At 43.5% G+C, this 27,987-nt stretch overlaps 5 protein-coding genes across 6 annotated transcripts; 3 read left to right on the forward strand and 2 right to left on the reverse strand.

The window, feature by feature from the left end:
- Nucleotides 1–240: 240 nt before the first annotated feature.
- LOC118115699 (proline-rich protein 18-like) lies at nucleotides 241–2,918 on the reverse strand. The gene is made up of 2 exons (XM_035167051.2): nucleotides 2,797–2,918; nucleotides 241–2,655 (listed from the first exon to the last, which is right to left on the reverse strand). The coding sequence occupies exons 1-2, from the start codon at nucleotides 2,831–2,833 to the stop codon at nucleotides 1,874–1,876; spliced, it is 819 nt and encodes a 272-aa protein (XP_035022942.2). The 5' UTR covers nucleotides 2,834–2,918; the 3' UTR covers nucleotides 241–1,873.
- Nucleotides 2,919–3,580: 662 nt separating this feature from the next.
- Nucleotides 3,581–5,935, reverse strand: LOC118120474 (lipopolysaccharide-induced tumor necrosis factor-alpha factor homolog). Its single transcript, XM_035175450.2, has 4 exons — nucleotides 5,359–5,935; nucleotides 5,134–5,262; nucleotides 3,998–4,172; nucleotides 3,581–3,909 (listed from the first exon to the last, which is right to left on the reverse strand). Exons 1-4 carry the CDS (start codon nucleotides 5,417–5,419, stop codon nucleotides 3,792–3,794), a joined length of 483 nt encoding a protein of 160 aa, XP_035031341.1. The 5' UTR covers nucleotides 5,420–5,935; the 3' UTR covers nucleotides 3,581–3,791.
- Nucleotides 5,936–6,311: 376 nt separating this feature from the next.
- On the forward strand, nucleotides 6,312–11,679 carry arpc1a (actin related protein 2/3 complex, subunit 1A). Of its 2 annotated transcripts, none has more exons than XM_035175428.2 (11): nucleotides 6,312–6,651; nucleotides 7,274–7,362; nucleotides 7,516–7,620; nucleotides 7,985–8,207; nucleotides 8,314–8,421; nucleotides 8,620–8,723; nucleotides 8,838–8,946; nucleotides 9,710–9,785; nucleotides 9,873–10,066; nucleotides 10,675–10,765; nucleotides 10,885–11,679. In XM_035175428.2, the coding sequence occupies exons 2-11, from the start codon at nucleotides 7,299–7,301 to the stop codon at nucleotides 10,921–10,923; spliced, it is 1,113 nt and encodes a 370-aa protein (XP_035031319.1). In that variant the 5' UTR covers nucleotides 6,312–6,651; nucleotides 7,274–7,298; the 3' UTR covers nucleotides 10,924–11,679. The 2 variants fall into 2 exon arrangements, with proteins under 2 accessions (XP_035031319.1, XP_035031328.1); XM_035175437.2 differs by lacking the exon at nucleotides 6,312–6,651 and adding an exon at nucleotides 6,714–6,864.
- A 1,401-nt stretch (nucleotides 11,680–13,080) lies between these two features.
- Nucleotides 13,081–18,849, forward strand: arpc1b (actin related protein 2/3 complex, subunit 1B). The gene is made up of 10 exons (XM_035175413.2): nucleotides 13,081–13,259; nucleotides 13,772–13,885; nucleotides 14,620–14,724; nucleotides 15,311–15,533; nucleotides 15,650–15,757; nucleotides 16,178–16,414; nucleotides 16,513–16,588; nucleotides 17,130–17,329; nucleotides 18,220–18,310; nucleotides 18,425–18,849. Exons 2-10 carry the CDS (start codon nucleotides 13,822–13,824, stop codon nucleotides 18,461–18,463), a joined length of 1,143 nt encoding a protein of 380 aa, XP_035031304.1. The 5' UTR covers nucleotides 13,081–13,259; nucleotides 13,772–13,821; the 3' UTR covers nucleotides 18,464–18,849.
- Nucleotides 18,850–20,821: 1,972 nt separating this feature from the next.
- LOC118115107 (monocyte to macrophage differentiation factor 2) lies at nucleotides 20,822–27,961 on the forward strand. The gene is made up of 7 exons (XM_035166075.2): nucleotides 20,822–21,196; nucleotides 25,417–25,498; nucleotides 25,811–25,971; nucleotides 26,139–26,213; nucleotides 26,313–26,414; nucleotides 27,062–27,131; nucleotides 27,222–27,961. Exons 1-7 carry the CDS (start codon nucleotides 21,183–21,185, stop codon nucleotides 27,423–27,425), a joined length of 708 nt encoding a protein of 235 aa, XP_035021966.1. The 5' UTR covers nucleotides 20,822–21,182; the 3' UTR covers nucleotides 27,426–27,961.
- Nucleotides 27,962–27,987: the final 26 nt, after the last annotated feature.

Consider the following 27,987-nt stretch of genomic DNA (forward strand, 5'->3'; position numbering starts at 1 on the left):
ATCATTTAAAGTATTATTACAAATCATAATATCTGTTGAACATTACACATAATACTGTGTGTGTGTGTGTATGTGTGTGTAAACAAACACACGTGCTGTAACACCCGACCTCCAGGTGGATAAGCTGCAGATAAGCACACTTGGTCCATGCACGAGGGGACATGTCCAAGTCAAAGTCAAGCTCTTACAAAGCTACTTATAACGTGTGAGACATGAGCTACAGTCAAGAAAACAGTTAAACACTTTGAAGGGAATCTTTTTATTTATTTAAAAAAAAACGTTTTTCCCCCAGTTCTCCATGTGAAGAATAATAAATATAATATAAAACCATTTATTAAAGCCAGTAAATGATTTGTCATTGTATAATAACATTTTTTACAAGCATTACTGTATTATCACAAAGTAAAGAAGAACAGATGCTTTGACACCTGATTATAGAAGAATGAAAAATGTACAGAAAAGAATTAAAATCAACTTCTCAGTTTCCTCCTTGATTTACATTAGATTTAAGGTTGGAATATCTTCTTATTCCATGCTGTCATGATCATATATTATATGTATCATCTCCCACCTCTGCATTGAAGCTGCATGTGTTTACACTGGGTGACATCTTCAAACCCAGAACTTTCTAATCTCCACCAAGGAGGTTGTGTTTTTACCCATCTGTGTCAAGTTTAATTGTTTGGAGGTTTAATCCAAAGCTACTGAACTGACAAACTAAGTGGAGGGGTGAGGCTTTGGCCTGAGATGAACCCATTAAAGTTTGGTGCAGATGCTAATTAATGGGTGAATCCAGGAATGTATTATTATTTGCTTTATGAAAAACGAGAGTGACATACATTTTATTTGGATCTGCACCAAATTCCACACACATAGATATCAGACTCCTAAAATGATCCGGCTTCTTTCATTAACATCTATTAACTATTTCCTGAGAAATCAACAAAAACTATCTCACAACTTTAAAGAAAGTGAAAGCACTTCCTTGATCTGTCCCCTGATCCAATATTAAATTGAATGGCGTCTTCCCTGAATCCCATTGCATCATTCCACCAAGTTTTGCAGAAGTAATAAGTCTAAAAAAATGTCTACTATGTGAACAAGTCAATCATGTGTAGGACTGTTCAGCTTTGGCTGAGGTTTATGCACTCAACTACTTATAGCTGCATCATTCCATCAAATAGAAGTATTCTAGATATATCACAGTTTTGCCCTTAGGTTTCCATCTGAAGAGACATTAAACAGAGCAGTCGACATCTTCAGGTTCTGTGATATGTCTGAGTCTCCACCACATTATCAACACAGTCAGTTTTCTGTGCTGGTGAATTACACGTCGTCTCTATACAAAGAATCTGCCTCCACTTGGATACAGATTTTAAAAAGTGAAATTACAGCTGAAAAATTAAAATTATGTGACCAACTAGAAAAATAGCTTCAATTGGTCACACACAAATAAATAAAGTTTGTTCAACTTAAAGTAAAAAAAGTTATACTAACACAATTGCTAACTTTAGTTTGAAAACACTTAATTTGTGTGTTAGCAGCTGAAGTATTATCTTAAGTTGGAAAACAATTTCTTTTTACAGTGATTTAACACACTTGTATGCCAGCACTTCAGAAGCACCAACACTGGTTCACCTTGTTAGAAAATGAGCACGGATCGGTGTAGGATACATTTATCTCAAAATCACATGTAAGACATTTTACTTGCAGCCACGTGGTCATTTCGACTCTGAAGTGCAAAAACTCTGCAAATAACTCAAAAGGCTGCGATGACTGACTTAAAATCTATAGGTGATCAACTGAAAAACAAGTGGGCCAGTGAACATCTGACAAACACAGAAATAGAAGCTGGAGTCTCATCTCTTCACCTTTAGAAACTTTTCACGCCGCTCACACTCTTACTCAGGCTGTTCCCCACAGTCACCGGAGTGTTTTCCAGCCCACGGAGCCACTCAGTACATTTCAGCACCACTCGCTCATCCACACCGTAGTCCCCCTCGTCCTCGTACTCCACGTCGTCGTACTTGTGCTGCTCGTTCAGAAGTGAGATTTTCAAAATGGAGCTGATGTCTCGCAGCTCGTCCACGCTGTTGTTTTTCCCAGGTGCCCTGCTGGTCGGAGCGCTGTGTCTCTGCGTAGGCGTCTGATGCCTTTTGGAGATGTTCTCCCTCCGGCGTCTGAAATCGGTGGCACTTCCGGAAACACCGGCCACACTCTCAGCGTTTCTTACTGCTGAACGTTGAGGCCTCTCACCGCTCCTCCTCTGCAGCAGGAGAACAGCCTCAGGTGTGAGCATCAGGGTGAAACGGGCCTCCTCCTCGTGCCTGGGCCTCGTCTTCACCTCTGGTTCACTCTTCACAGAGCTCTGGTTCACATGTTTCTGCCTCTGGGTCTTCGACAGGGACTCACCTGAGCTGGAGGCAGGGAAGCTGTCTGTCTGTGATGAGGGCACCAGTCTGTCTCTTCTCTTTGACGCTCCTTTAGTTGCTGTTGGCAGGTGACTCCTGGGTTGGCTCTTTTTGCCCAGCTGTTTGAGGTTCAGCGTCAGCCGCTCCTTCACTGAGCTGCCTTTGTCTTCTTTTGACTCCTCCACTTTGGCCACAGTGGGTGAAGATAAGGAGCGGTTGATGGTTCTCTCCTTCCCCGTCAGTCCTGACACAGAGCGAGTGATCGACACGGGGGGTATGAACGGCATTTTGACAACACACAGTATCAGGTAGGACAGGAATTCAGTTTTGCAGCTAAAGCGCTGGTAGAAAAACGAAGAGGGCGCGAGGGAGGAAACAGATTTACCGAGGGAGGTGAGATACTCTGATGCATCCTTGGCCATGCAGGGGTCAGCAGACAGCTCGAGTGCAGCGGCAGCCGGGATCCAACTCTGCTCATCTACACTGAAACGGCCGACATCCTGAAAAACGTCCGAGGAGGGTGTGGGTCAAAATGACCTCACAGGAAGGGTAATGAAGGGTTTTCCTGCGTCTTAACATGCTCATTACTCTCAGGCTCAAAGATCTAAAAAAAAACCTCCACTTCTAATCCTGTGGTGTTATCAGCGAAGGCACGTTTACTACACCCGGCTCACATGCAGGCTTAATGGACACAGGCTGCAGGGATAACTAGAGGGAGCGGTGGAAAGTAGTCAGGGTTCACTCAGTCACTTCCACAGCATTCAACTGTTTCTCATGTTCTTCATCAGCAGAGTGAAAAAGCCACTTAGTAAATCTTTGTTTTCTGTTTTGGAGCAAAATATAAACTAGAATGACAGTAAAGTTCCCTTAAACTCAGTGAAGCTGCACCAAATTTCACACAAATATATTTATTATAGTTCCCTAAATTCACCTGATGTTTCTCATCACAATCTTTGAATTATTTTTCTGGGAAATCAGTGAAAAATGACACAAACTTCATCTTATGTAATGAACTGCACCAACATTTTATGAGTTCTTCCTTGACCCATATTCCAGTTTCCAAGTTTTGTGGAAATCCGCATAGTTGATAATGAAAACATAATCTGCAAAGTTCAGAAGTTTTTTTATCCAATGTGGTCATTTTTTTAAAGATGGAAAACATGAAAAGATTTCCATAGAAAACATTTATTTGATTGGACTTTGTAACACAACATAAGTTAAAAATGTATAGTTAAAATCTTTTAAGTAAATGATGCATCGTTTTATATATTATACGTTCAAACATAAATCCAACTTTTTCCGTTTGCACATTGGTCAGGGTGAAAAACAAACTGTTGGTAGTTTGTGTGTGTGTGTGTGTGTGTGTGTGTGTGTGTGTGTTTAGTCACAGCACGTCTTCCTGTGAACATGCAGGACCCGTCGACAGCGAGGACAAATGTGATAGGCGTCCTTGAAGTGCTTCACAAAGAAAGGAATCAGGCAGCATCCAAGCACCAACCTGCGGGAGAGAAACGACATGTCACTGTGTGTCGGTGAGATGGATGCTGGGTAATTAGATAACTACATTTGAACGCGGCTCTTCTCACCCGAACAACACAAACACAAGACACATGAGCCACGCGTATGTCCCGATTTTGTAGTCGACCTGTGTGGTGACCTGAGTCCGACAGGAATGACAACACGTCAGGCCCGGAGAGCGACACAGCTCGTTCTCATAGCTCACAAACTTGGGCATGGGGGTACATGGATAAGGACCGGACACTAGAGAGAAGACATCGGGGGGATAAAAGTGAAAGTTACTTAAAAAAGTGTTTGCTTGCAAGTGTAATCATGTCACCCAGTGCACGGTGTTTACACTGGGTGACATATTCAAAACCTTTGTGTTTGAATCTCCACCATCTGTGACGATTATGCAAAAACTACTCAAACTGATTTGCATAAGTTTTGGAAGGTGGGTCCAGATGTACCAGTTACATTTTGGTGGGACTCCCGAAATTTCTCTGTTTTTCAACTTTTTAGTTGATTTCTCAGAGAATAATTCATTGATCTTGATGAAAAATGTGTTAAATTTGGTGCAGATCCGACTTAAAATCCAGATCTTGTGGTTTTAAATGTGGTTTCATGAAGCAACTGTTGAGATGACAAACTAAAATGACACTCAAAGCTCATACCTCCAACGCGGCTCAATATAAAACCCCATTTAGATACAGATTTTTTATTTTAGATCTGCACCGAATTTCACAAACTTACAGAGATCAGTCCCCTAAAAATGCATGCTGCATTAATTATTTCTTGGCAAATTGGTGAAAATGTGCACACACAAAAAACACCCTCTTACAATGTTAACGAAAGTGAAAAAATAATTCCTGGATCCATGGTCGTTCCACAAAGTTTTTGGGAAAATCTGTTTTGCAGTTTTTTGCGCCATCCTGATGACAAACCAACAAACTGAACAAAATCTACTCTGGTTGAAAGTATTTCTAAATACAAATATTTTTAATTAAAAACTACACCATCACATGTAACCAGCAAAGCGACCATTGTATATACAAAGAGTAAAAACTGACACTACACCAGCTCATAGTCGAAAAACGTCTCTACAATCAACACATCTCACTCATTATTGCTGAATGAAAGGAAAGGAAAGCTAAATCACTAAAGTGCAGAGACATCGAGGCCTCAATATAATCAAAATGGAGGCCGAGTGTAAGCGAGCATGTACCTGGCAGAGGTAAATGAGTTTGAGTGGAGCGGCCATCGGAAGAAAAGGAGAAGGAAGGAGGAGGAGGTGGAGGACTGAACGGTGAATGGATGTGGTAAATCCTCACATCTTGTCCTGTTTGGCTTTCATCTGGAAATAAAAAGATAATGAAGTACTTAAGCTTTTACTGTGACCACGTATTATTTCAGGCTCTGCAAAGCAAGCAGCATGGAGCGGGGACTTTACCTGGTAGGGAGTAAGGTGGAGGTGAAGGAAAAGCCTCATCCACTTTAGATAATGACTCCATTTAGTGGGTTAGGTGATGTTCCACAGGAAAACAGGGAGTTTGGATGTTTGCAGCAGCAGCAGTTAATCTGCAGGCCGCCTGCCAGGTGCAGTTAATGAAATCTCCTCTGATTGGTTGAACAGCCTATTACCCAAAAGTCAACCGGCAGGATGTTGTTTTCAAATGAGGCTCAGAGGAACATTTACTTTGAAATGTGCATCTAAATTGCACCAAACTGCTCCATTGATTGGATCTGCTCGCGTGTGTTGTATAACCGCACTAACTTTAAAAAGTTAAACAGGAAGTGGGTTCTGTTCATTAACCAAAAAATGATTCTCTTTATCTTCCATTATGACTGTTAGTGGCTGACTCTCCTGAAATTCATCAGTTTTTACTCATTTAACATGCACTTCAATTTATACTGTCACCTTTTCAATCATTTAAACAGAAATTTGTTCAAAATGACCCAATGCAGATGGAAAAGGACGTTACATTCTGGAGGCATCAGTTTCATTTGTCAAAGCCTCCATTTAGAGAGAACATTTAAAGTTTACATTCAACACTTTTATTTATATGAGATACTATTTTATAATTTTGCTTTACTGTGAAACATTATTGATATTTATATACTTACATTATCTATCTGTCTATCTATCTATCTATCATCATCTATCTCCTCTCCTTCTCTCCTCCTCCTCCTCCTCTCCTCCCTCTCTCCTCCTCCTCTCCCTCTCTCCCTCTCCTCCTCCTCTCTCCCTCTCTCCCTCTCCTCCTCCTCTCCTCCTCCCTCTCTCCCTCTCCCCCTCCTCCTCTCCTCCTCCTCTCTCCCTCTCTCCTCTCTCCCTCTCTCCCTCCACTAGATGGCGGTATTTCGTACCCGGCTCCCCTCCCACTTTGCTGCTTCCACCGCTGGGGGCGCTCTTTCCCCCCCTCGTCGCGGTGGGAGGACTCAGGCGGATGCTCAGTTGAATGTAGCAGCTAGCGTGATGATGCTAAGCTAGCTGTCAGCCAGGCATCCACGGGTTTCGCTGCCGACTTTAGCCGCCGGATGCTCCGGGTCGTGTCCCGCTGGCCGTCTTGACATTCCCTCCTCGACACTCCCGGACGAATTCGTGTCGACTGACCAGAGTCCGCGAATTCAGGTCCAGCCCCGACCGAACCTTCTCCCCCCCTCCACACACACACACACACACCGCTAGCGTCGCTTAGCTCGCCGGGCTAACGACACCGACACCCGGGGTCTGAGGAGTGAGGTGAGTTAGCACACGGGCTAGCGGAATGTCGGTCCCCTCCCCGGGTAGTGAAGGCATCTGCCCGGGGGGGAGAAACCCCGGGGGCTGGTGTGGAGGATTTGGGGCCTTTGGGGTTTTAAAATGTGGGCGATAATATATATATTAATGCGGCTTCCAGGCCTCGTGAACACCGGTGAATCACCAGCTAGCAATTAGATGAACCTGCTAGCAGCGGTAGGGATGTTTTCCCCCCGGTGGGATCGAACATGTGAAGCCGTTTAAAAACATGTCACATCCCCATTAGCAGCTAGCTAAGTCCAGTTCTATCTATACGAGTGGTTAAACACGTTAAAACCGGTGAAAGTCATCTGGCTCATGCTAACTGGGGGGGATATCCTCCTAGCTAACATTAGCGAGAAGAGTCAGGATTGTGGGTGTTTTCACCGGGTAACGCAGTAAAAGTTAATATCTAACTTGTTGTTCAGTGGATTAAACAGTGGAGCAGGTTTGTTTTATAGTCGTTTAGTGGCTTGTGTGGGGATTTAACGCTGATGGAGGCAAAGTTCAGCAGATGTTCAGCTGCAGGAGCAGGTTTGTTTGTCGCTTGTTGTTAAACTCAAGTTTTATTGCTGTGACTTGTCAGACTTGAAGGGCCACACCCAGACAAGATGTCCCTGCATCAGTTCCTGCTGGAGCCCATCACCTGCCACGCGTGGAACCGCGACAGGACACGTAAGCCGCAGACCTTCAACTCCTTTTTTATCACCGAGTCATTCATAATTACACGTTAATAATTGATCTGATATAAGAAGAGGAGTCATTTACTCAGTCTCCTCCTCGCTGGTCATCCCTTTGTGTCTGTTGTCACCGCGTTTTTTTTTGCAGAACTCGCCATCAGTCCCAATAACCACGAAGTTCACATCTACAAGAAGAGCGGCAACCAGTGGGTGAAGACCCACGAGCTGAAGGAGCACAATGGGCACATAACAGGTTTGTAATTCGACCCCTTGTCAGGCGTATTCAAAACAAAGTATCTGCAGTTGACCCGTGTCAAGTGGAAAAAAGGTTTTAACACAACAAGCTGACACATTTGATATACACACGATCTGTAAATGTGAAAAATCCCTCAGACTAACAACAATAAGGCTGCAACTAACACTTATTTCAGTTATTAATTGATTTGCTGATATTTTCTCAGATTACTCGAATAATTCATCCGTCTATTAAATGTCAGAATATCGTAAATATCGTTGCTTTAAGCAAATTGTTGATTATCAAAATAGTTCTATCGTTGCAGCCCTAAATATCATATCATCTCTTTGTGTTTATATTCCTTCTTCTCCCGTCTGTGTAGGTATCGACTGGGCTCCCAAAAGTGACCGTATAGTGACGTGTGGCGCCGACCGCAACGCCTACGTGTGGTCCCAGAAGGAGGGCGTGTGGAAGCCCACGCTGGTCATCCTCAGGATCAACAGAGCCGCCACCTTCGTCAAGTGGTCTCCACTGGAGAATAAGTTTGCAGTCGGCAGTGGAGCTCGACTCATCTCTGTCTGCTACTTTGAGTCTGAGAATGACTGGTGAGTCCTGCACAGTTAATATAACGATGACCTTTTCTGAAATGTGTCTCGTGAAACTGAAGACAACAGCAGAGACGAGTACATAACGATTCTCCGTGTGCCTCAGGTGGGTGAGCAAGCACATCAAGAAGCCAGTCCGCTCCACAGTCCTCAGTCTGGACTGGCATCCCAACAACGTGCTGCTGGCGGCTGGGTCCTGTGACTTCAAATGCAGGTAAAAGTCACGAGCAATGAGAAGTGTTACAAAATCAAAATTCTAACGGGGACAAGAGATGAAGATTAAATGATTGAAAACCTGCCAACATCCTCTCTCCCTCCTTTTCTTTCTGTTCCGTTCTTTGCTTCTATTCTTTTCCCTCCCACCCTCCCTTCCTTCCTCCCTCCCTCCCTCCCTCCCCTCTCTGGCCTCCAGGGTGTTCTCAGCCTACATTAAGGAGGTGGAGGAGAAACCAGGACCCACACCCTGGGGCAGCAAGATGCCATTTGGGGCTGTGTTAGCAGAATTTGGAGGAGCGGGTCTGTATCTCCTCATCTCTAAGTGCTACATTAAAATCCTCCTCCTTGTGTTTGACTCTCAGTTTTTCTTTGAACTAAACCAGATTTGGTTTGTGTGTGTGTTGTGTTTGTTAGGTGGAGGAGGTTGGGTCCACTCTGTCTCTTTCTCTGCATCTGGTAACCGCCTGGCCTGGGTCAGCCACGACAGCACTGTCACTGTGGTGGACAGCTCCAAGACTGCCAGGTATTTTCATTGCCAGACACAGAGGGGTCTCATTTACAGCCTTTTTTAATGTTTTCAGATTAACTACATATCTAGCCACATATGGTAAAATAGAAACTGAGGATTCCATGTTAAAATGCCTGTAGACTTACTGTCTGTGTCTGTCCACACATATCTGTGTTTTCAGGGTAAAGTAAACTCAAGTGATTCTGCTCCAATGATTAATATGAGAATATAAAAATGAGTTACGCTACGGACAGAGAGCCTGATGTTCTCAAGGCGACTAAAAACAGGAAAGGAGATAAAATGTTGTTACATTAAACCAAACAAAGAGATTAAGTGGAAAGATAATTCATTGTCAGTAACAGATGAGTAGAGAATGACTCCCTTTATGCAATTAAATTATTCTTTCAGGCTTTCATCACATCGATAAATTCAATAGATCCTTTCCGTTTGTATTTATTCTGCCACATGAGGAATCTGTCAGTGTGGTTTGATGTGTTATGTATATAATGGCCACTGAACATAAACTGATGTCAGATTCCTGTTGGTGCCAATAGGTTGAGTAAGGTGGATTTAACCAGATCCATGGGCAGACTCATAATAACAGGCTGTCAACAAATTGCAGGTGACTTGAACTGAGGGGGTGTGTGTGTTCTGACAGGGAACCTGCCCACGCTGCCGCAGTTTTAAACAAATCACAATATCAATGTGGATTTTGTTGTGTATTTGTTGGAAGTATTGTTGCCTGTGAAATCCTGAATCTCTGTGTGTTTGTGTTTAGTCCTTCACAGATGAAGACGGAGTTCCTTCCTCTCCTCAGTGTCCTTTTTATCTCAGAGAACAGTCTAGTAGCAGCGGTAAGAAAAACCTCTAAGTGCCGTCGATACATTTTCGTACTCCAATGTGAGGAAATGGCATTTAAAGTGTGTCGTCCGTCTGCCCAGGGCCACGACTGCTGCCCCATGCTGTTCCGTTGCGACGACGGTGGAACGCTGACATTCGTGTCGAAGCTGGACCTCCCGAAGCAGAGCATCCAGAGGAACATCTCCGCCATGGAGCGCTTCAGGAACATGGACAAAAGAGCCACCACCGAGGACCGCAACACCGCCCTGGACACACTGCACCAGAACAGCATCACGTAGGTCCCACAGCACACAGAATCACATTTAATATTCTCATTAAAAGACCAGTTTACAACGTTTTTATTCTCTTAATTTAGATTTTAGATTTGAACTATTACAGTTTGTTAATAATTCAAATTTGTGATTAGAACGTAGAGTTGAGCTGCTTTTGGACATAACCTATTGGATGTACATAGCATTGTAGAATAAAAGTCATAATGCCCACTGTAGATTGTGAATATGTATTTATATTATATACTTTTTAAGAAAATTGGCAATGATTCCTAAGATGTCATTATCAAATCCTTATGACAAAGAAATGTTATTGAATTATTCATTTCTATAACAACACAATAAAAGGGGTGTTACCCTTGAAAGTGTAATTCATCCCCCTGGAAATCTTCAGCTGCACCACAGCTCCTGTTCTTCTGTATCAAACCATGTTGTTAGAACTCAGTCACTGTTGATGCCACGAGTTTTGTTGTCACTGTGTTTTTTGTTTGTGTTTTCACTTTGTCCCTAACATCACACTCTCGTGGCAGTTTTCCTGAACTGCATCACGATGACGACTTTCAGCTTCATCACCTTCGAGTGTCTATATTTAATCTGTGTGTTTGTTCCTCAGCCAAGTGTCTATCTATGAAGGAGACAAAAGGGATTGTCGCAAGTTCTGCACCACAGGCATCGATGGAGCAATGACTATTTGGGATTTCAAGGTAAACGCACGCATTCGCACAGACACACACACACAGACACACACACACACTCCTTCTTTAGATCTTTATTTTCCCAGCTCCCTCGGCTCTAATGTGTTATTCTGCTTTCATCTCCACAGAGTCTAGAAGCTTCTATCCAGGGTCTCCGCATCATGTGAAGAAATCTTGTGAATGAATGAAGAAACGCCGCAGCCTCACGTGTCCCCCCCCCCTTCTCCCACCCTCCCTCCTCACCCCCCCTCCACTCCTGCAACGCAGCCAGTAACGTACATAACTGACCACCTAATCTCGTGTCTGCTGAAGCACTGATCAGACCACAACACACTGGTGGGTGTGTTCTAACACACACACTAAATTACACAACCACACACACACTACACACACTGAGCTGACGTGTGGCATCACTGTTCATTTTTTGTTTTGTTTGTTTTTTAAATGAAGGTTAACCAGGTGTCAAAGTGGGACGCTCCTCTGACACGTATTAAGCGTGACGTGAACTGTGTGTTTTTATGTTCTCTAACCTCCTGTACCAAAAGTTTGAGCACTAAACAGTGTATTTTATCCAAAAATCAGACTGTATTTCACCTCAGATCAACCTCAACATGATCTCACAACATCAGCATTCGGGTAAATCGCAGGACGCGATTGTTTACTTCCTGCAGCACCGTGAGTCACTGCTTGGATCGGGACCTGGTTCTTGATATGGTGAGGTCATGTTGCTGGTTGGCTGCAGAGAGCTGTGCAGGATCTGATGGTGGAGAGAGAAAGCAGCCGTCTAAACTCTGCGCGGAGTCACGGCTGCTCAGCACTTGACTCTAAAGCTACTTCACTAAAACCACGAGAGATGGAGGATTTCTATGTAACTGATCATGAGGTAGACATAAAATAAAGATGAATACATTTACAGTACACAACTCACCTGACTGCTCTCTTCCTTTGTCTCTGCCTCTCTGGCGTAGTGGGTGGTCAGCACCTAAATACCCTGAGTGCATGTGCAGTACTTGTATTTGGGTCTTTTTACAAAACTGCAGGTCTTATTTCTGCCCAGACAAAAACATTTTGGGTAAACCTCCCCTTCTTGTAAACAAAGTTGTTTCCAGTCTGGAAAAAATACTGTGTTGTTGAAAACTGTTTTTTAAGCATTGAAACATTTGCAAAACCAATTTAGAATTTATCTTTTGCTCTGTTTACATAAGGGTTTTACCAGGTTGAGGTCTTCCACATTCCACAGTTCTTTGCACGTTGCTGTCGATGAGCAGACAAACCTGAAACCAGCAGCAGGAATCTGAGCGGTGTCGGCTGTGTGCTCATGTCTGGGCCCAGTACAAACAAAACTGAATAGACTTTGACTCCCTCGTACTACAAGTGGTTAAAAACCCCTCCACAGAGTATGTTACAATCCAAAAGTGTTTAATAGGCCTTATTTTAGTGAATAATCACAGTGGCTTAAGATGCACGTACAAGGAGGAAGTTGGAGAGGAAACCGTTTTCTCTTTCTAAGAATTTTCATGTCAGTATTATAAACTTTTTAAAACAACAAAAACCCAGAGAAAAATAATGCAACTGAGCAAACTAGGTCAACCAGAGGCAACACAAAATACAAAGAGTGTGATGTGTGTTATATGATCCTCTCACATCCTTTGTTGCTCCTGAGAGAATGAGCCTTGTGCAAACGCCCATTCAACATTTATTTTTTTATTATCTAGCTTTTAGGTTTTCACTGACAGCCACTTGTGTCATCCACCTCTAAACCCTGACTGGAAATAAGGACTAAAGTAAAAAAAAACTCTACTGCAGATGTTTTCTGATTTTAAATGTGTGTAATAAAATGCAGCATGAAACTTTGGTGCTTTGACTCCAAAAAGTAGAAAAACAGGAGCAAACTCACTGTTTAGTCAATTCAACCTCTTTTCTCTCCTTCTCCTGACGCCGTCCCGCCTCCTTTGCTCCTCTCCCCTCCCCTTTTCCTTGTTCCGCTTTCTCTCTGCAGAAGTGACCACGTCCCTCCCCTTTTTCTTTTTATGTCTTTCATGCTTCAGACCCCCCCTCCTCAGTCTCTACCACCTCCTCCTTTTTCTTTTATGCAGAACCTTGTTTTGTGCTCTTGCTCCACCCTCACTAGTTCCACTCCAGACAAAACTTATCTCCTCCCCTCCGGTTCCTTTAAAGAATATAATGTTTAATCCATATCTCTCACATTCTAACTATGTTACACCCGTGATCTTTATTTTCCACGCCTGCATTAACTTCCTGTCTATCAAACCTCCCGCCCCTCTCACAGTTTCACTGTACCCTCCTCCACTTCCCCCTCTGACCTCTCCTCCCTCTCTGCAGCTCCTCTCCTCTTCCTGAGCTCACTCTGTCGTTGGCGTTCGCGTTGACTGGCCAGAGTCCGCGAGCTGATCTCCCTCGTCTCCCTCTCTCTCTCTCCTTTCTCTCTGTCTCTGTCCATCTCTGCAGCTCTTTACCCATTCATCTCTGTGCTGCCCTCAGGGTAAGTAGCCGAGAAGATATTTAACAGTTGACTGAGTGTGTTTAGACATGCCACACACACACTCACTCACACACATCCACCCACCCACACACACACACAATTTGTAAGTCTAATGCATTACCAGGAATAAGTAGGAAATGTGCAACAGGCGACTCTGCTGCTGTTCTCTCACGTTATCACATGAGAGTAGTTTCTTTAAGTAACCGACTGTGATGGAGATGTTGGAATTCACTTCCTGGATGTGTGTAACTGTCGAGTTAGCTGGATGTGTGTGTGTGTCACCTTTGACCTGCATCGTTCCTCTGGTGCTTCTGAAAGTCTGGATTTCATTAACACAACCCCAGTGAGATAACATAAGTGTGTTTTCTGTTCCCCGGAAAGTTTAAAAGTCAGCTGTTGGCGAGTTTTGCCTCCGATGACGTCAAATAGTTTGAACCAACTCTGACTGAATATGGGGAAAAACAAAGTTCCTCTTGTTTTAAAAAAGATTTCTGTCACTTCTCTTTTTCCAGACAGTTCTGTGCACATCACTTCCTGGTCTGTTTCTAACACCTGATTGGCCATGGCGTACTACAGTTTCCTGCTGGAACCAATTAGCTGCCATGCCTGGAACAAAGATCGCACCCGTAAGTCTTTTTCTCTTTCTCTCTCCTTTCGGTTACTCTCTGCTTTTTCACTTCAGCGGCTCTGCCTCCTCTCGCCTCCTCACTGCTTCAAACACAGAACATCACGGAACATCTTGCTCCACCGAGTGTCTGCGCCAAAGCACAAATGGTGTAATAGACGGAGGGTTGTGATTGGCTCCCAGGTGGGAGAAGGCATTTCCTGTTTCCTGTGAACAGTGAGCGTGGCGTCTGGGTTTCTCTCTGAGAGGCTCTTGTGCTCCGTTAGCTGCAGGAAACTCCTGCCTTATTTGGCTGTTTTGATGTGCGTCTCTCTTGGTTTCTGGGTGAAGCGGATGTAGCAGGCGGCTGTGGTCGAGTCACACAGTCGACGTTTCACTCAACCTGCAGGAAACAGCTGCTCTCAGACAAACACTGGTCCTGACTCATCTGCTGACTCAAAACCAGTGCAGGGTTTGCTTCAACATTATGGGGAAGGAAGAGTTCAGATGTGGCACATTGTCTATTTAAAGAGACCATGTGTTTGGGAGCTGCCTCCGGGCTGATGCACACTGTGCTCCTCCTGCTTTTCTCTGTTCTTCTGCAGCCCGGGTCAGCTGTTCACTGTTCCCCTCCACTGAGCATCAAACCATCAAAACCCGTCTCCTGTCAGTCACCCAGTTCATTTCTCCTGTTTGTGTTGTTCTAATTCGTTGATGCACAAAACTTTAACTCCGTCTGGTGTCTCTGTGCTGCAGAGATCGCCCTCTGCCCCAACAACCACGACGTCCACATCTACAAGAAAGACGGGGCCAAGTGGAATAAGATCCACGAGCTGAAGGAGCATAACGGGCAAGTGACAGGTGAGTCATTTACTGGCATAACTTTTATATTTGGTGTCTGTCATTTTAGGTAGTTCTTATAGAGTGTTTGTTCAAGTGTTCCTGTTTCTGATAAGTTTGGTTTTAATTAGTTATTTGATGCTATAAAAAAAGGGGTAAAACTTGGTGATTGACAGCTGAAACTGACTTTTAACATCCAAACATAGTACAAACATTAGAGTGGTGATGATCCTCTTAACTCTCCACGAAACAAATGTGTGTATATTTCCTTTAAATCCTCCTGTGCTTAAAAGCTCAGCTCAAGTTTTGGAATTTTGATTTGATCTTTCATTTTGGAAAAGTCCTGGAAAAAAATCTCTTTGTGGGATAAATAGATTCAGTCTAAGGTCTGTACAGATAATATGAAACTACTTTCCAAAGACTGGAAACAGTGACACAGCTACTCCGGCTCTCTCCAACTCCACAGACCAGCGCAGAAAAAGCTCGTTAATAAACATGTTATATGTCAAAAGCTGCAGTTTTATAAGGGGCTGGTGCTCAAATCTTTCATGGGCGGTTCAATGACTTCCAGGTATATATATCAGTAAGAGTTTTGTTTCTCCTGCAGGAATTGACTGGGCTCCAGACAGTAACCGTATAGCGACGTGCGGCGCTGACCGTAACGCCTACGTGTGGTCCCTTAAAGAAGGCGCCTGGAAGCCCACCCTGGTCATCCTCAGGATCAACCGCGCCGCCCGCTGTGTGAAGTGGTCGCCCAAAGAGAACAAGTTTGCCGTGGGCAGCGGCTCCCGCCTCATCTCCATCTGTTACTTTGAGCAGGAGAATGACTGGTGAGCTTTTTTTTTCGAGGGATTGGCTTCCTGTTCCAAGCTCACGTAAAAAAAAAGGCTGCATTTTATCGTAGTGAGACACAGTTTGGGTTCATTGTCGTGCGATTCTCCTACAGGTGGGTGTGTAAGCACATCAAGAAGCCAATCCGCTCCACCATCCTCAGTCTGGACTGGCATCCCAACAACGTCCTGCTGGCGGCTGGGTCCTGTGACTTCAAATGCAGGTGAAAGTCACGAGCAATGAGAAGTTGCAATGGGACAAGAGAGGAAGAATAAATAATTGACTTGACTGCATTTGCATCAGTGAATCAACAACTTTTATTATTAGATAAGAGGCTCAAATAATAAAGTGGTTCCAGTGCTTGAAAACCTTTTGATCTTGGGCTTCACACACTTAACAGCCACCAGCTGTTATTATAAACACCAAACATAATCCAAATATAACCATATGTCCAACTATAATCCTAAACTAGAATGAAATGAAGCCTCATCCCTTAAAAGTCACAAGAACAATGAAATAGAAACACAATAGTCCATCTACAGATAATGCAGAATAAACGATTAAACCTTTATGAATCTAATAAGCCTCTCAGCCATTAGTCTTAATGGTAACAATGGCTAACGTCAGCCCCTCTTGTTCGCAGGGTGTTCTCGGCCTACATCAAGGAGGTGGAGGAGAAGCCCGGCCCCACTCCCTGGGGCAGCAAGATGCCCTTCGGGGAGATGTTGCTCGAGTCCGGAGGGTCCGGAGCCGCGGATCAGAGTTCAGTAGGAGGCGGCGGTTGGGTGCACAGCGTCTGCTTCTCGCACTCCGGCAACCGCCTGGCCTGGACCTCCCACGACTCCACTGTGTCTGTCGCCGAGGGCGGCAAGACCGGAACGTAAGAGAGGGCGGGACAGCATACCTGTTTGTGTCTGTGTGTGTCTGTGTGTGTCAGTGTCAGTGTGCGCACTCTGACCTTTGTTATTACTTCCACAGGGTGAACAGTCTGCGCTCCGAGACACTTCCTCTTCTCTGTGTCACCTTCATTACTGAGAACAGCATCGTAGCAGCTGTGAGTATTCACTACACATCCAGTATTTATTCTGAACACATTCATAATTGATAAAGTGTCACCCAGTAGAGCACAAACCTCCACTAAGGCCCAACAGTCTCCTTAGATTCAATCATGGATAAATAGATATCCGTCCTCTCAACATGCCAGATTTTAATCATCTAGATCCGGGAATTATTCCCTGGGAAAACTCTGTAAATTATTTATTTTTTAAAAGCAACGTTAATGATCCATGCTAATTTTTAATGGGTTCTTTTTTGTCCAACGTCCCATCCTTCCACCAAGTTTTAGGGAAATCTCTTTAGTACATTTTATATAATCTTGCTGACAAACCAAGGGACAGTGTGAAAACATAACCTCCTCGCAGAGTTAAAATTAACAATCTGCAACACACACATTTAAACACAGACTCTTAATTAAAACTGTTACTCCTCCATTAAGTTAGGTAGTTAGTCAGTTACAGTATTAATCACACAACAAAATGACAAATGACCTGGTCTCTATATGCTACTGATATTCTAACTGCATTGTGTTCCCGCAGGGCCATGACTGTTACCCAGTGTTGTTCGTGTACGACGGGGCCAAAGGCAGCTTGACGTTCGGTGGGAAGTTGGACGTTCCTAAGGAGGCGGCCCAGAAGGGCATCAGCGCCAGGGAACGTTTCCAGAACCTGGACCGTCGGGCCTCCGATTCCCCGAGCACCGAGAAGAACCTGAACACGGTGCACAAGAACAGCATCAGGTCGGGAGAGGAAACAGTTATCAGAGTGTGGACTGAAAGAATTGACGAGTGTGTGATGCACAAGGAGAGAGAGAGAGATGAGAAATTAGAAGATTTAAGTGCTCTGTTATTAGTGAATTAATCGTTATAGTCCTATTTGCTCTGAAATGGTGGAACAACAATTATCAACGTTTTGATATGAATCACAGAATCTAATTTTAAAGCTAAGCAACATATAACAGAAGTAATAAACGTGTGAGATACATAAAATACAAGGATGTAGTGAAATGCTGCCAAACATTTAGTTTTACAACATCCTGGTTTCCACATTACTTCTCCCTCATGTACAATAACAGTGCAACTGGATTCAAATTAAATTTCTCTCTAATAAGAACAAGGAAGCTAGAAATGTTTAATTATTATTTGAGGAACTCACTCACAGACCTATTTTAAATTCACTGTCCGTGTGGGTTCCTGAACGAATTGTGTAAAGACAACGACACAAAGTCTTCACAGTTATACACAAATATTTAAATACAATAAAAAATGTTTGACCAAGATTATTTCTTATTTAAGGTCAAGTCAGATTTATTAAATACAACTGGCTTTTCAATCGTGGCAAAACAAAGCAGCACAAACGTGGATAAAAAGAAATACAATAGAAAGTCAATCTGTGGAAAAGAAAAACTCAGTAAGAGACAAAAGGAAATAAGAAAATGAAATAATGATCCTATTTAAATATAAATATAATGATCAGCTTTATCAGAATCATAAAATAGACTCAAGCTGAATTTAAATGCATGATTAAAAAGGTAGCACTTTAAATAAATGCATAATTATCATTATCCATGTTAAATTCTTTTGCATTTTCATGTTTGTACAGGGTTTGATTTTCTCTAACTGTATTTCAGCCAAATCTCGGTGCTGGACGGAGGACGGAACAAGTGCGGCAAGTTCTGCACCACCGGCATGGACGGAGGAATGTGCATCTGGGATGTCAAGGTACTACACACACGTGATGGATCGATTTAATCAGATCTTATTTGTGTGAATTCCTGCAGACTTGATGTTTTCACAGTCTTAATACAGATACTAATTTTTTATTTCTTCTTTCAGTCTCTGGAATCTGCAATGAAGAACTTGAAAATAGTCTGAACTGAAGTTTACACGAAACCACGCAACGTATACTAGCTTCTGGATATATGAAGGAAAAACTGCTGCCTTATCGCTCAAAGCTTCTCGGCCACATTTTAATCAGGTGTTTTTATATAGAGGTTAAACGATCAGACTCGGGTCAAATAGTGTTTGTTATCCCCCCCGAAGCCCTTTGAGGAGCTTGTTGAACTCAGAACTGTAAACGGAGGGACTGACCGTGGGTCTGTGAACGGTACTTCATGAGTTAGTGTCATCACAGACAGTTCAGTCTGAGCTCAATGCTTGAAGCAGGAATTTTTATATTAATCAAGATGAAATGCTGCAGTACTTGTTTAAAGCTTATGCTGGTCATAATATGCCTTTAATAAATGATTGTTACGATGCAACAAAGCTTTGTTCATTACAGGTGTGTGTGTGTGTGTGTGTGTGTCGATCAGGTTTTGCCACATTCACCAGTTTCATATTTTCATCTATTTAATGAAATATAAATGAAAATGTCCATGAATAGGCCTATTTATGTTGGTTAATAATACGATTCAGCTTTGGTTTGAGTCAGTGGGTCACATGACATGGAAGCTGTTGAAAAACAATATCAGAAACATAAATGAAAGTCGTGTTGTCTGGGGTCGCAAAGATATCTGATCTGAGCTATTAGAAAAAATGATTTTAAATGTAAATATTCATATGAAATATCAGAAGCACTAAAAATCTAGTAGTAAGAGGTGTGTCATGTGTAGCTCGGGTATCAATACAATTTAGCCTTTGTTTGTCAAGTGCGTCACATGACATGGAAATCATATATTTTTATTTATTAATATTAAAGGACATATTAAAATCCAGGCTCTGTTGCTGCTGCTGTGGATTCAGCCTCTGCTCTGCACAGACTGAAGTCCAGGCTGGACAGAGAGCTAGAAAACGGCATCAATGAAGCAAAGGAAAACTTTGACTCAGCCGTGTCAAACCTCACCATTGATGCCCTGGAGTTCAGGCAGGGTGGGAGGACACAGCTGAAGAAGAACGAGTCCAGTCCAGATGCGACGGCACAGCTGTCCTTTCAGATGGGGCTTCCTCATCCGGCAGTATGGAGGGACGGTGGCCACGTGTGAGTCGTGTAGCACTGCAGCTTTCAGGCATGGCCGCACAGAGACGATCCGACCGGTTACTTCTTTCACCAAACAGTGTTCGCACGCCTTCGTTTGTCAGCCAGCACAGCACAGTGTGGAGCAGCCACAGGCCAATGCTCCAGGAACGCTCCAAATATCATTTAATGTAGGGGGCAACACTTATTTCACATTTTGATTGTCGACATCTGCAAAGACGGATTTGTCACTCTTTAGTATTGACTGGGTACAACACGCACAGTGGGGTACTGGGACAAATCCCCAGCAGTGGGTCGTCAAAAACTATGTCTGCCAGTCGATCCCAGTGACCGTGAGAGAGCATGCAGGTTCCAGGGCTCACTGGCCAATCACATCCAAGTTATTGTGCTTCGACTTTCTCGATTAGCCGGAAGCAGCACACAGCAGTGTAATCAATACGTAATCTACAAGTATCCCCTGTGAGCAGGATACTCAGAATTCCTGCAGAGTGTCCACAAGTCTTTAGAGGACATGTCCACAGTCCTGGAGGGAAAGCCACTCAGTCAATAACAAGTGTTTATCAAAGAAAACCAAAAGAATTTAGTTTAACTGTAAAGCAAAGTCGAACACACATTATTTAAGTTATGACTGTTTGTCATTTGCTGCCTTATTAGTGTGGGTTGAAAAGGTAAAATAAAACAAAATGAGATGTTTTATAGCGAGAGCATTTTCTTGTTTCAAAAAATCATTGTTTTACAAAAATATTTCCATTCAAAGGAGTCGACTCGGTTATCACTGAAACCTAAGCTGCAGTGTCTATATCGCAAAGAACACTTATTACATTTTAAACAAGTAGGAAAGGTGAAGTTGTTTCTTCACAGTTTATTTTTTTTATAAAACACAGTTCCATCAAAAGCAAATATACAACAACAGAAACATGAGCTAAAGTAATTGAAATTAGCTAAATCCATCCATTTCACATAAAAACCGGTTTATCGTGAGTCGTGACTCCTCCTCCCCCTGGAGGCTGCACCGGGAACTGCAAGCCCCACGTACACTCGTGCTCTCACCGGTGAGGAAGAAAGCGCTGCATTTAGAAACGGATGCGGCGGCTTCATCGATGGAAAACAACCTGCTCACCGAGTCGTGATGAGAGAGAGGGAAGGAGGGAGGGAGGAGGGAGAGAGAGAGAGAGAGAGAGAGAGAGAGAGAGAGAGAGAGATCCACCAACAGCAGCTCGACCACCACCGCCACCGACCGTGCACGAGAACCGGCTCTCCCCCCCCCACCCCACACACACACACACACACACACACAACCACCACCCGGACGCCCACACCTCCGGACCGGATCCTCTGGAGCAGCCGCTGGGTTCGGGGATGATGAATCCGTGTCCCGGTGCCTGAGATGAGGATCGGACGACGTCTCCTCCTCCTCCGGTGACACCGCGCTGCCCGTTACGTTACGTTTCCGTTCCCGTTACATGAGATGAGTCCGTTACCGCCGGAGCTGAAGTGATCAGATCGGTGATTCGCTCCGGACCGAACAGATCCAGGCTCCAGCCTCACACACACACACACACACACACACACACACACACCGTCCGTCTGCTGGCAAACTGTTGCTGATTTCCACTGTAAATGAATCTAGTAAGGTAGGTCCCGTTATTTCACGTCATTTACCTCAATGGTATTATTATTTATAGTCTGGAATAAATGGAAATGTTCCTCATGTTGGTGCCTGGTAGTGATGCTGAGGAGGAAGAGGAGGAGGAGGAGGAGGAGGAGGAGGAGGAGGAGGATGCTGAGAGGGGTTTGGAAATGATCTCTATAATAATAACCCTTGTCAATTGTCAACCCTTTTTCCCAATGTGTGTCTCATAACTACTGATGATTGGTCACATTATTTAATATCATTTACCTCGCTGATGATATTATTTATTGTTAGAAATAACGAGAAATGATCCTCATGTTGATGCCTGGTAGTGATGCTGAGGAGGAGGAGGAGGAGGAGGAGGAGGGGAAGGGAGTTTGGAAATGATCTGTTTTTAATAAGTCAAATCTTTTCCAATGTATCTCATAACTACTGATGTAAATGAATCTTGTGAGGCAGGTCACATTATTTCTTATCATTTACCTCTATGATAATATCTTCCATTATTATTATAAATACATATAAATGATTCTCATGTTGATGCCTGATGGTAACAATGATGCTGAGGTGTTGGGAATTATCTTTTAAACAGAATATATTTATGTATAAATCAACCTTTTTTTCAATGTGTCCAATAACTAGTCATTGTCGTCCATTTTTTATTTGCTTGACAAACAAATTTAAGAAAAACACACACCTGCCACTTTCCTCCTCCTCCTCCTCCTCCTCCTCCTCCTCCTCCTCATCATCATCATCATCTTTGCTGTCTCTTCACGCCTCCTCTCTTTTTGTGTATGTGCTCATCCTCCTCTGAGACACAGGAGGCCTCACAAACACACAGTCTGTCCTCAGTCTCTGATGAGACTTACTGGACACGTTTGGACAAACAGGATGAGGTTGCCGTGGTTATGTTTGGTGGAGGAGGTCAAACAGAGCAGCCGAACACTGAAACTGACTTTTCTCTTTCGTTAACAGCTAATCTACGAATAGTTATCTCGATTAATCTCTATAAAATATGTGAAAATAGTATGTAATGCAAGTGTTAACAAGTTCCCAGAGCCCAGAGTGTTGTTTATCTTACCAACCGCTCAGAAACCTCAAGATTTTAAATTAAAATGTAGAAAAGCATCATATCATTTCACTTGAGAGGCCGGAACCATCATATTTTTTGTGTTTTGCTTGAAAAACGACTAAAACAGTCACGCGATAATCAAGAGTGTGACGACCACGCTGCACAAGATCCTTTTAAATCCACATGTTTTCCTCTGCCCTCGAGCAACACGCCCGTCAGCTGATACATAAACTCAGATATGGAAAAAACAATCATCTCGTGTGTAAAGTCAGACTGAGGCTGAGGCCAAATAGTTTTATGTAACCTGACATGAGTTGTCCTGCGTGACAGCTTCTGAGTTTTTACACCTTTCGCCATAAATAAGAAGGCAGGAGGTTATTTTATTTATTTATTTTTTTTGGCCATCCTCATATTGTGGTTTTATCCTCTTCTTTACAACTTAAACAGAACAAACCTTAGACGATCACCAACAGCGTCTCATAACCGTTGTTTGATGAAGAGTTGCTGCTTTCTTGCAATTATAATAATTTAAAAGATGTGTTTGAGGGACTGTACAAACTTTCCTTGGACCAAATTATTAATCAAAAAAGGGAAAAATAACTATTGTTTCTGTTTAGTTTGAAGAGTTACTCTTGCTCCTGCGTGAAGGTTGTGGTTTTAAACTAAATGAGATGAAAAACTGTTGATAAGATGCAAGTCGATCAAGTGTTCCTCACAATGCAAAAGCAATGTTTCGATATATAGGGAATCTTTTATAAGGTTGCAATTGAGGAAAATTATCTTGTGATAATAATTGATATTGCGTTATATCCCTACAAACATTATTATCAAAATGTTTTTCAGATTACTTTTCTAAATGGTCATTTCTAATCTACTGGCATTGTTTTTTGTTTCGCTTCACGTTTCCTTAAGTACTTTCCCTCAGCGTCTATACGTGGACAAAGGGCAGCGCCGCCTTGACCGTAAACCAGGCTGTAATATTAATTCATGCTGACCATTAAGTGAACTGAGGTCGTGGTCTTCAGGCTTCAATCAGACGACTGAAGCAGAGAGAGTTCCTTCTGTCCGGCCGGCTGCTGCCGCTCTGTACGAGCTGATGTTGCCACAGCTCCGCTCCCCTCTGGATCTCTGCCTGGCTTCTGGCCTGCTAATTATCAGCCAGCTTGATAAAGTCATTAATGAACCGGCCAAGCCTGCTGGGCCTGGCACTGACACACACACCACAGACAGAGCCAGCCAGACAGCGTCAGATGCAGGGCGGCGGAGCCTCGTATCGGGGACGGGACGGTGTGTTTCTGGGTTGGGTCACTTCGTATTAATAGCTCTGAATTAGTGTCACTTAAGAAAAAAAAACAGCTGCTTGAGGAACGAACACACGATGGAGGAGGAGGGAAGAGAGAGGATGAGCCGATTAAGATCCCTGACGTATAATTTCCACTATGAGAGGTGGATTCTGGGTCTTTTGTCACCTCCTGTCCTGTATCTGTCCTTCCAGAATCACTGGTGTCTGATTTAAAACAGCAATGAAGAGACAGTACATCACATAGAGACACAGCGTGGTTTGATTTAAGGCTAATTTAGCTCTGCTGATACTGAAACACATGATTTTTCTAAATGCTAAAGGTGGAGAACATGCTAATTTTCCTCTGTGAGTTTGGCCTAGCAGTGTATTCCCCCTGTGATATGAGACATACACGCATGGCTCCATAGATGCATAATGTGCGTGGTTTGTTAATGTTGGCTGAGACATCTTCAAGTTTTAAAAGCTAACTGACTGTTCACGTGTATGAATTTTTAATGGTGGTTTTCCCTTCCATGGAAGCCTCTGTGTCCTTCTAACTCCCTGGAATCTTAGAACAAGTGTGTGTTGTGTGTGTGTGTGTGTGTGTGTGTGTGTGTGTGTGTGTGTGTGTGTGTGTGTGTGTGTGTGTGTGTGTGTCTTAGAGAGAGAGAGACAGAGACATCGCTAAATCTAGGTCTCTTATGAAATCTTGTTCTGCAAGATGCAGCATAAAAACAGGGAGGGGTTGTGGTTTGTGTGAGTGTATGTGTGTGTGTGTGTGTGTGTGTGTGTGTGTGTGTCTACGTGCATGTGAGTGTGTGCACACGTGTCCATGTTTGTCTGCGTGGACATCGTTTGCTGTCCTGCATGTTAATTTAATCATCGGGAAGCAGAGAGGAGACGCAGCCGGGGAACAGGAGACCGAGATGGAGGAGATGAGGGAAGAAAGATGAAAGAGGCGAGGAGGGAGTTTTCTGCTGTGGTATCCCTGCTCGGTGGTTTCCATGACAACAGTGACATCAGTGACAGAGCGCAACCTCCTGAGCTGATCTGTGCTTGTTTGGGTTTCTGAGCCGTGTTCATGTTGTAAAAAAAAACAGAACATGTATGTGCTTGTGTGCATGTGTGTGTTTGTATGTGTGTGTGTGTGTGTGTACATGTGAAGTGCTTATGAAAGAGATCATCTGGAAAAATCTGTGGTTCAGTCGGTACGCGGTTACCCACTGTTGCCAGGCAACAGCAGCCATGGCAACAAGTTGAAGCATGATCTAGCGTTGCTAAGCGAAGGGACGGGGTGGGGTGACATTTTATGAGCATCGCTGAGATACAAATGGAAACAAACTATGAAGATGTTTGACACGTTTCCACGACATTAAGAAGAAAAACATTGATATAAGGATTGAAATGTGAAGAAGATATCACATATTAAACATGTGTTGTTTCCACAAAGGCTGTTTGTAAGACGAGAGATCAATAACACTGCTGTAAAAGATTTGTATTTTCTTTATTTTCAGCTCTGCTAAAGGGTTCATTTCATATGTTTCACTGTTGCATAAATGTCTTGGATTTTAGTTCAACCTGAGATATTTCCACTTTCAGTTATTTTCTTGATTAACTGATCTGTTGTTGTTTGGTTTAAAATTATATTAGAAATATATTGTTTCTGACCATCATTGAATATTAAAGAAACCGGAAAATACTCACATGCTGAAACCAGAGAATTTGTATTTTTTTGCAAATTTTTTTGGCTAAAAAACAATAATGGATTATTGCTTTTCTTCCATTTGACTGATCGTCTACTTGTTGCAGCTCATGAAGATGCTGTTGAATATTTAATTCTCAATCTGCTGATTTGTGACACTTCCAGGTTTATGAACAACCGCGTTCCTCCTAACAAGAGATACCAGCCCACAGAATATGAGCACGCTGCCAACTGTGCTACGCATGCGGTGAGTGCGCACACACACACACACACACACACACACACACACACACACACACACACACACACACACACACACACACACACACACACACACACACACACACACACACACACACACACACACAGCCACAGAATGATGAAATAACACACTCCAGGAAAGCAGGAGAAAAATCCAGATAAATGAGACACCATCAGGGTTTTTTCAGACCACACACACACACAGTGCATGAAATAAACATTTTCTGTTTATCTCGAACATCGTGTATTCAGCATCGATTTCCGTCTCATGTCTCATTTGTGTTGTGGCTTCATGTAGTTATGGATAATCCCCAGCCTGCTGGGCAGCTCCCTGTTGCACCTCCATTCAGAGGACCAATGGGAGCGGTTGTCGGCCTGGGTGTACGGGGCGGGGCTCACCTCGCTCTTCATCATCTCCACCCTGTTCCACACTGTGGCCTGGAAGAAGAGCCACTTACGGTACAAACACATACATTTAGCTTTTCCAGTATCTGGTATTTTTCTGTGGAGATTGAGAAGAATTTTTGGAAACTGTCCCTGGAACAAATCCCTGCATCCCACACTGACGCTACATGTATGAACAGAGTCCCTCCGTGGTTATGAGGCCGCTTGGTTTCTCTCCCCAGGTCCGTGGAGCACTGTTTCCACATGTGTGACAGGATGGTGATCTACTTCTTCATCGCTGCCTCCTACGCCCCATGGTAAACAACTCAGCCTGTCGTTCACGTGTGTCTCTGGAGGTGTGGACAATGTTCGTGTGAATATATTCTATATTTGTGTTTTTTCTGTTTCACAACCAGGCTGAACCTGCGGGAGCTGGGTCCTTGGGCGTGCCACATGCGCTGGTTGGTGTGGGTCATGGCCTCTTTTGGTACCACCTACGTCTTCTTCTTCCATGAGAGGTCGGCTCATACATTCAAACATTTACTCTCATCAGTATCTGATTTACTGTCTATTTATTGGTCCAGTTAAAATTCCAACGTGATAAAACAATCTCAACTCAAAGGTCCATTTACTAGTTTTTCCATCACATGATCAGGTTTTCCTCCCTACCCAACAATGTCTTTCAGAATGAAAGTCTTTAAATCTTACTGTGAAGAGACGGTTAAAACATGTGTTGGTTTATGTTATGCTGCAACTAGAGAACAGACAATAATTTAAAGCACTTATACATGATTTTAAGTTTTCTTCTGCACCTCTTCATGAAGCCACTTTGTTAAGTTGCAGGTATTAATACTGCACAGGTAAAGTGTTGTGAACATGTTGTCAAGTATCTTCAAAAAGTTGCCTCTTGCATTGGGGCATGGATCCCGTGTGATTGACAGTTAGTACCGTCCAATGGGTGCAGGTCGTAGGTGTAGGAGGGCGTGCAGCGTCCCAGAGCTCTCAGTCAGGCTCCGCCTCCCTCTCTCTGGTGCCCCCTCGAGATAAGACCCACATCTCAGAGAAACGTAGTAGATGGATCTCTGAGCTGAGATTGTTTCGTCGCTCACACTGTTGCCGTGGTGGAGAATGAACAGCCATGCTCGAACCTCCCTCTCTGTATCAGGTACAAGATCATGGAGTTGATCTGCTACACAGTGATGGGTGTTTTTCCAGCCCTGGTCATCCTCTCAATGGTGAGCCCACCCTTTCAGCCTCTCCTCTGTGGTTTTAACACGTCTCCTCTGTGATATCTGCAAAACAATAAACTTCCTGTCTCTTCGCAGCCGGAGCAGTCGGGCCTGTGTGAGCTTCTGGTGGGCGGAGCCTGCTACTGTCTGGGGATGGTCTTCTTCAAAAGCGACGGCATTGTCCCGTTCGCTCACGCCATCTGGCACCTGTTTGTAGCTATGGGAGCAGCCATACACTACTACGCCATCTGGAGGTACCTCTATGCCCAGCCGCCCAATCAGGTTCAGACCTCCAGATGACATCAGCAGTGACCTCACGGGGGGCAGCTCCTGTGTTTGCGCGACAACACTGAGATGATGGGAGCTGTGTTCAGATTCAGGGGTTGCCTCGCTTGGAGGATAGATGGGCGACCATGTGCCTCCTCCCCCCCAAATAATACAGTCTAACCTCACACAGACCAAAACTGATGCTGCGTTCAAGTGTTCCTCGTTAACCCGTAGAGTCAAATATGTCCGTGTTTATCCCTGAGAACTAGTGAAAAACAGTGATAATACTTGACCGTGTTCGATGATTACAGCCACATCACTTTAATTTAACAGGCAACGCTCTGTTTACCATCATCTACAGAGTGTTAACAAGGATGAATAGTGTAGTGTACGCCTGGCGTCCATTATTTCATAGGCATGGGTTTGGTTTCAGATGCTTTCTGCAGTATCAGTAAAGCAAGAAAAATAATGTGAAATTTCTGTTTTATTAATGCAAATCCCTTAAAATCCTTTTAAGTTTTATTGATGGGTTTTGCTGGATTTGCAAAAACGTGCTACCGCCTTATCTTTTGCTGCCAATCAACATTCAAATTTA

The sequence above is a fragment of the Hippoglossus stenolepis genome, chromosome 2, assembly GCF_022539355.2.
Source record: "Hippoglossus stenolepis isolate QCI-W04-F060 chromosome 2, HSTE1.2, whole genome shotgun sequence".
NCBI lineage: Eukaryota > Metazoa > Chordata > Actinopteri > Pleuronectiformes > Pleuronectidae > Hippoglossus > Hippoglossus stenolepis.

Coding starts and splice junctions, on each gene's coding strand:
- LOC118115699 (XM_035167051.2), bottom strand. CDS start 2,833: ATGGCCAAGGATGCATCAGAGTATCTCACCTCCCTCG. Junction 2,656..2,796: donor AGAGTATCTCACCTCCCTCG/GTAAATCTGTTT, acceptor GCTCTGTGTCAG/GACTGACGGGGAAGGAGAGA.
- arpc1a (XM_035175428.2), top strand. CDS start 7,299: ATGTCCCTGCATCAGTTCCTGCTGGAGCCCATCACCTGCCACGCGTGG. Junction 7,621..7,984: donor GCACAATGGGCACATAACAG/GTTTGTAATTCG, acceptor CCGTCTGTGTAG/GTATCGACTGGGCTCCCAAA. Junction 8,947..9,709: donor GACAGCTCCAAGACTGCCAG/GTATTTTCATTG, acceptor GTTTGTGTTTAG/TCCTTCACAGATGAAGACGG.
- arpc1b (XM_035175413.2), top strand. CDS start 13,822: ATGGCGTACTACAGTTTCCTGCTGGAACCAATTAGCTGCCATGCCTGG. Junction 13,886..14,619: donor CTGGAACAAAGATCGCACCC/GTAAGTCTTTTT, acceptor TCTGTGCTGCAG/AGATCGCCCTCTGCCCCAAC. Junction 17,330..18,219: donor GTGCACAAGAACAGCATCAG/GTCGGGAGAGGA, acceptor ACTGTATTTCAG/CCAAATCTCGGTGCTGGACG.
- LOC118115107 (XM_035166075.2), top strand. Junction 25,499..25,810: donor CCAACTGTGCTACGCATGCG/GTGAGTGCGCAC, acceptor GGCTTCATGTAG/TTATGGATAATCCCCAGCCT. Junction 27,132..27,221: donor CCCTGGTCATCCTCTCAATG/GTGAGCCCACCC, acceptor GTCTCTTCGCAG/CCGGAGCAGTCGGGCCTGTG.
- LOC118120474 (XM_035175450.2), bottom strand. CDS start 5,419: ATGGAGTCATTATCTAAAGTGGATGAGGCTTTTCCTTCACCTCCACCT. Junction 4,173..5,133: donor AACTCATTTACCTCTGCCAG/GTACATGCTCGC, acceptor TCTTCTCTCTAG/TGTCCGGTCCTTATCCATGT. Junction 3,910..3,997: donor CTTGTGTTTGTGTTGTTCGG/GTGAGAAGAGCC, acceptor TCTCTCCCGCAG/GTTGGTGCTTGGATGCTGCC.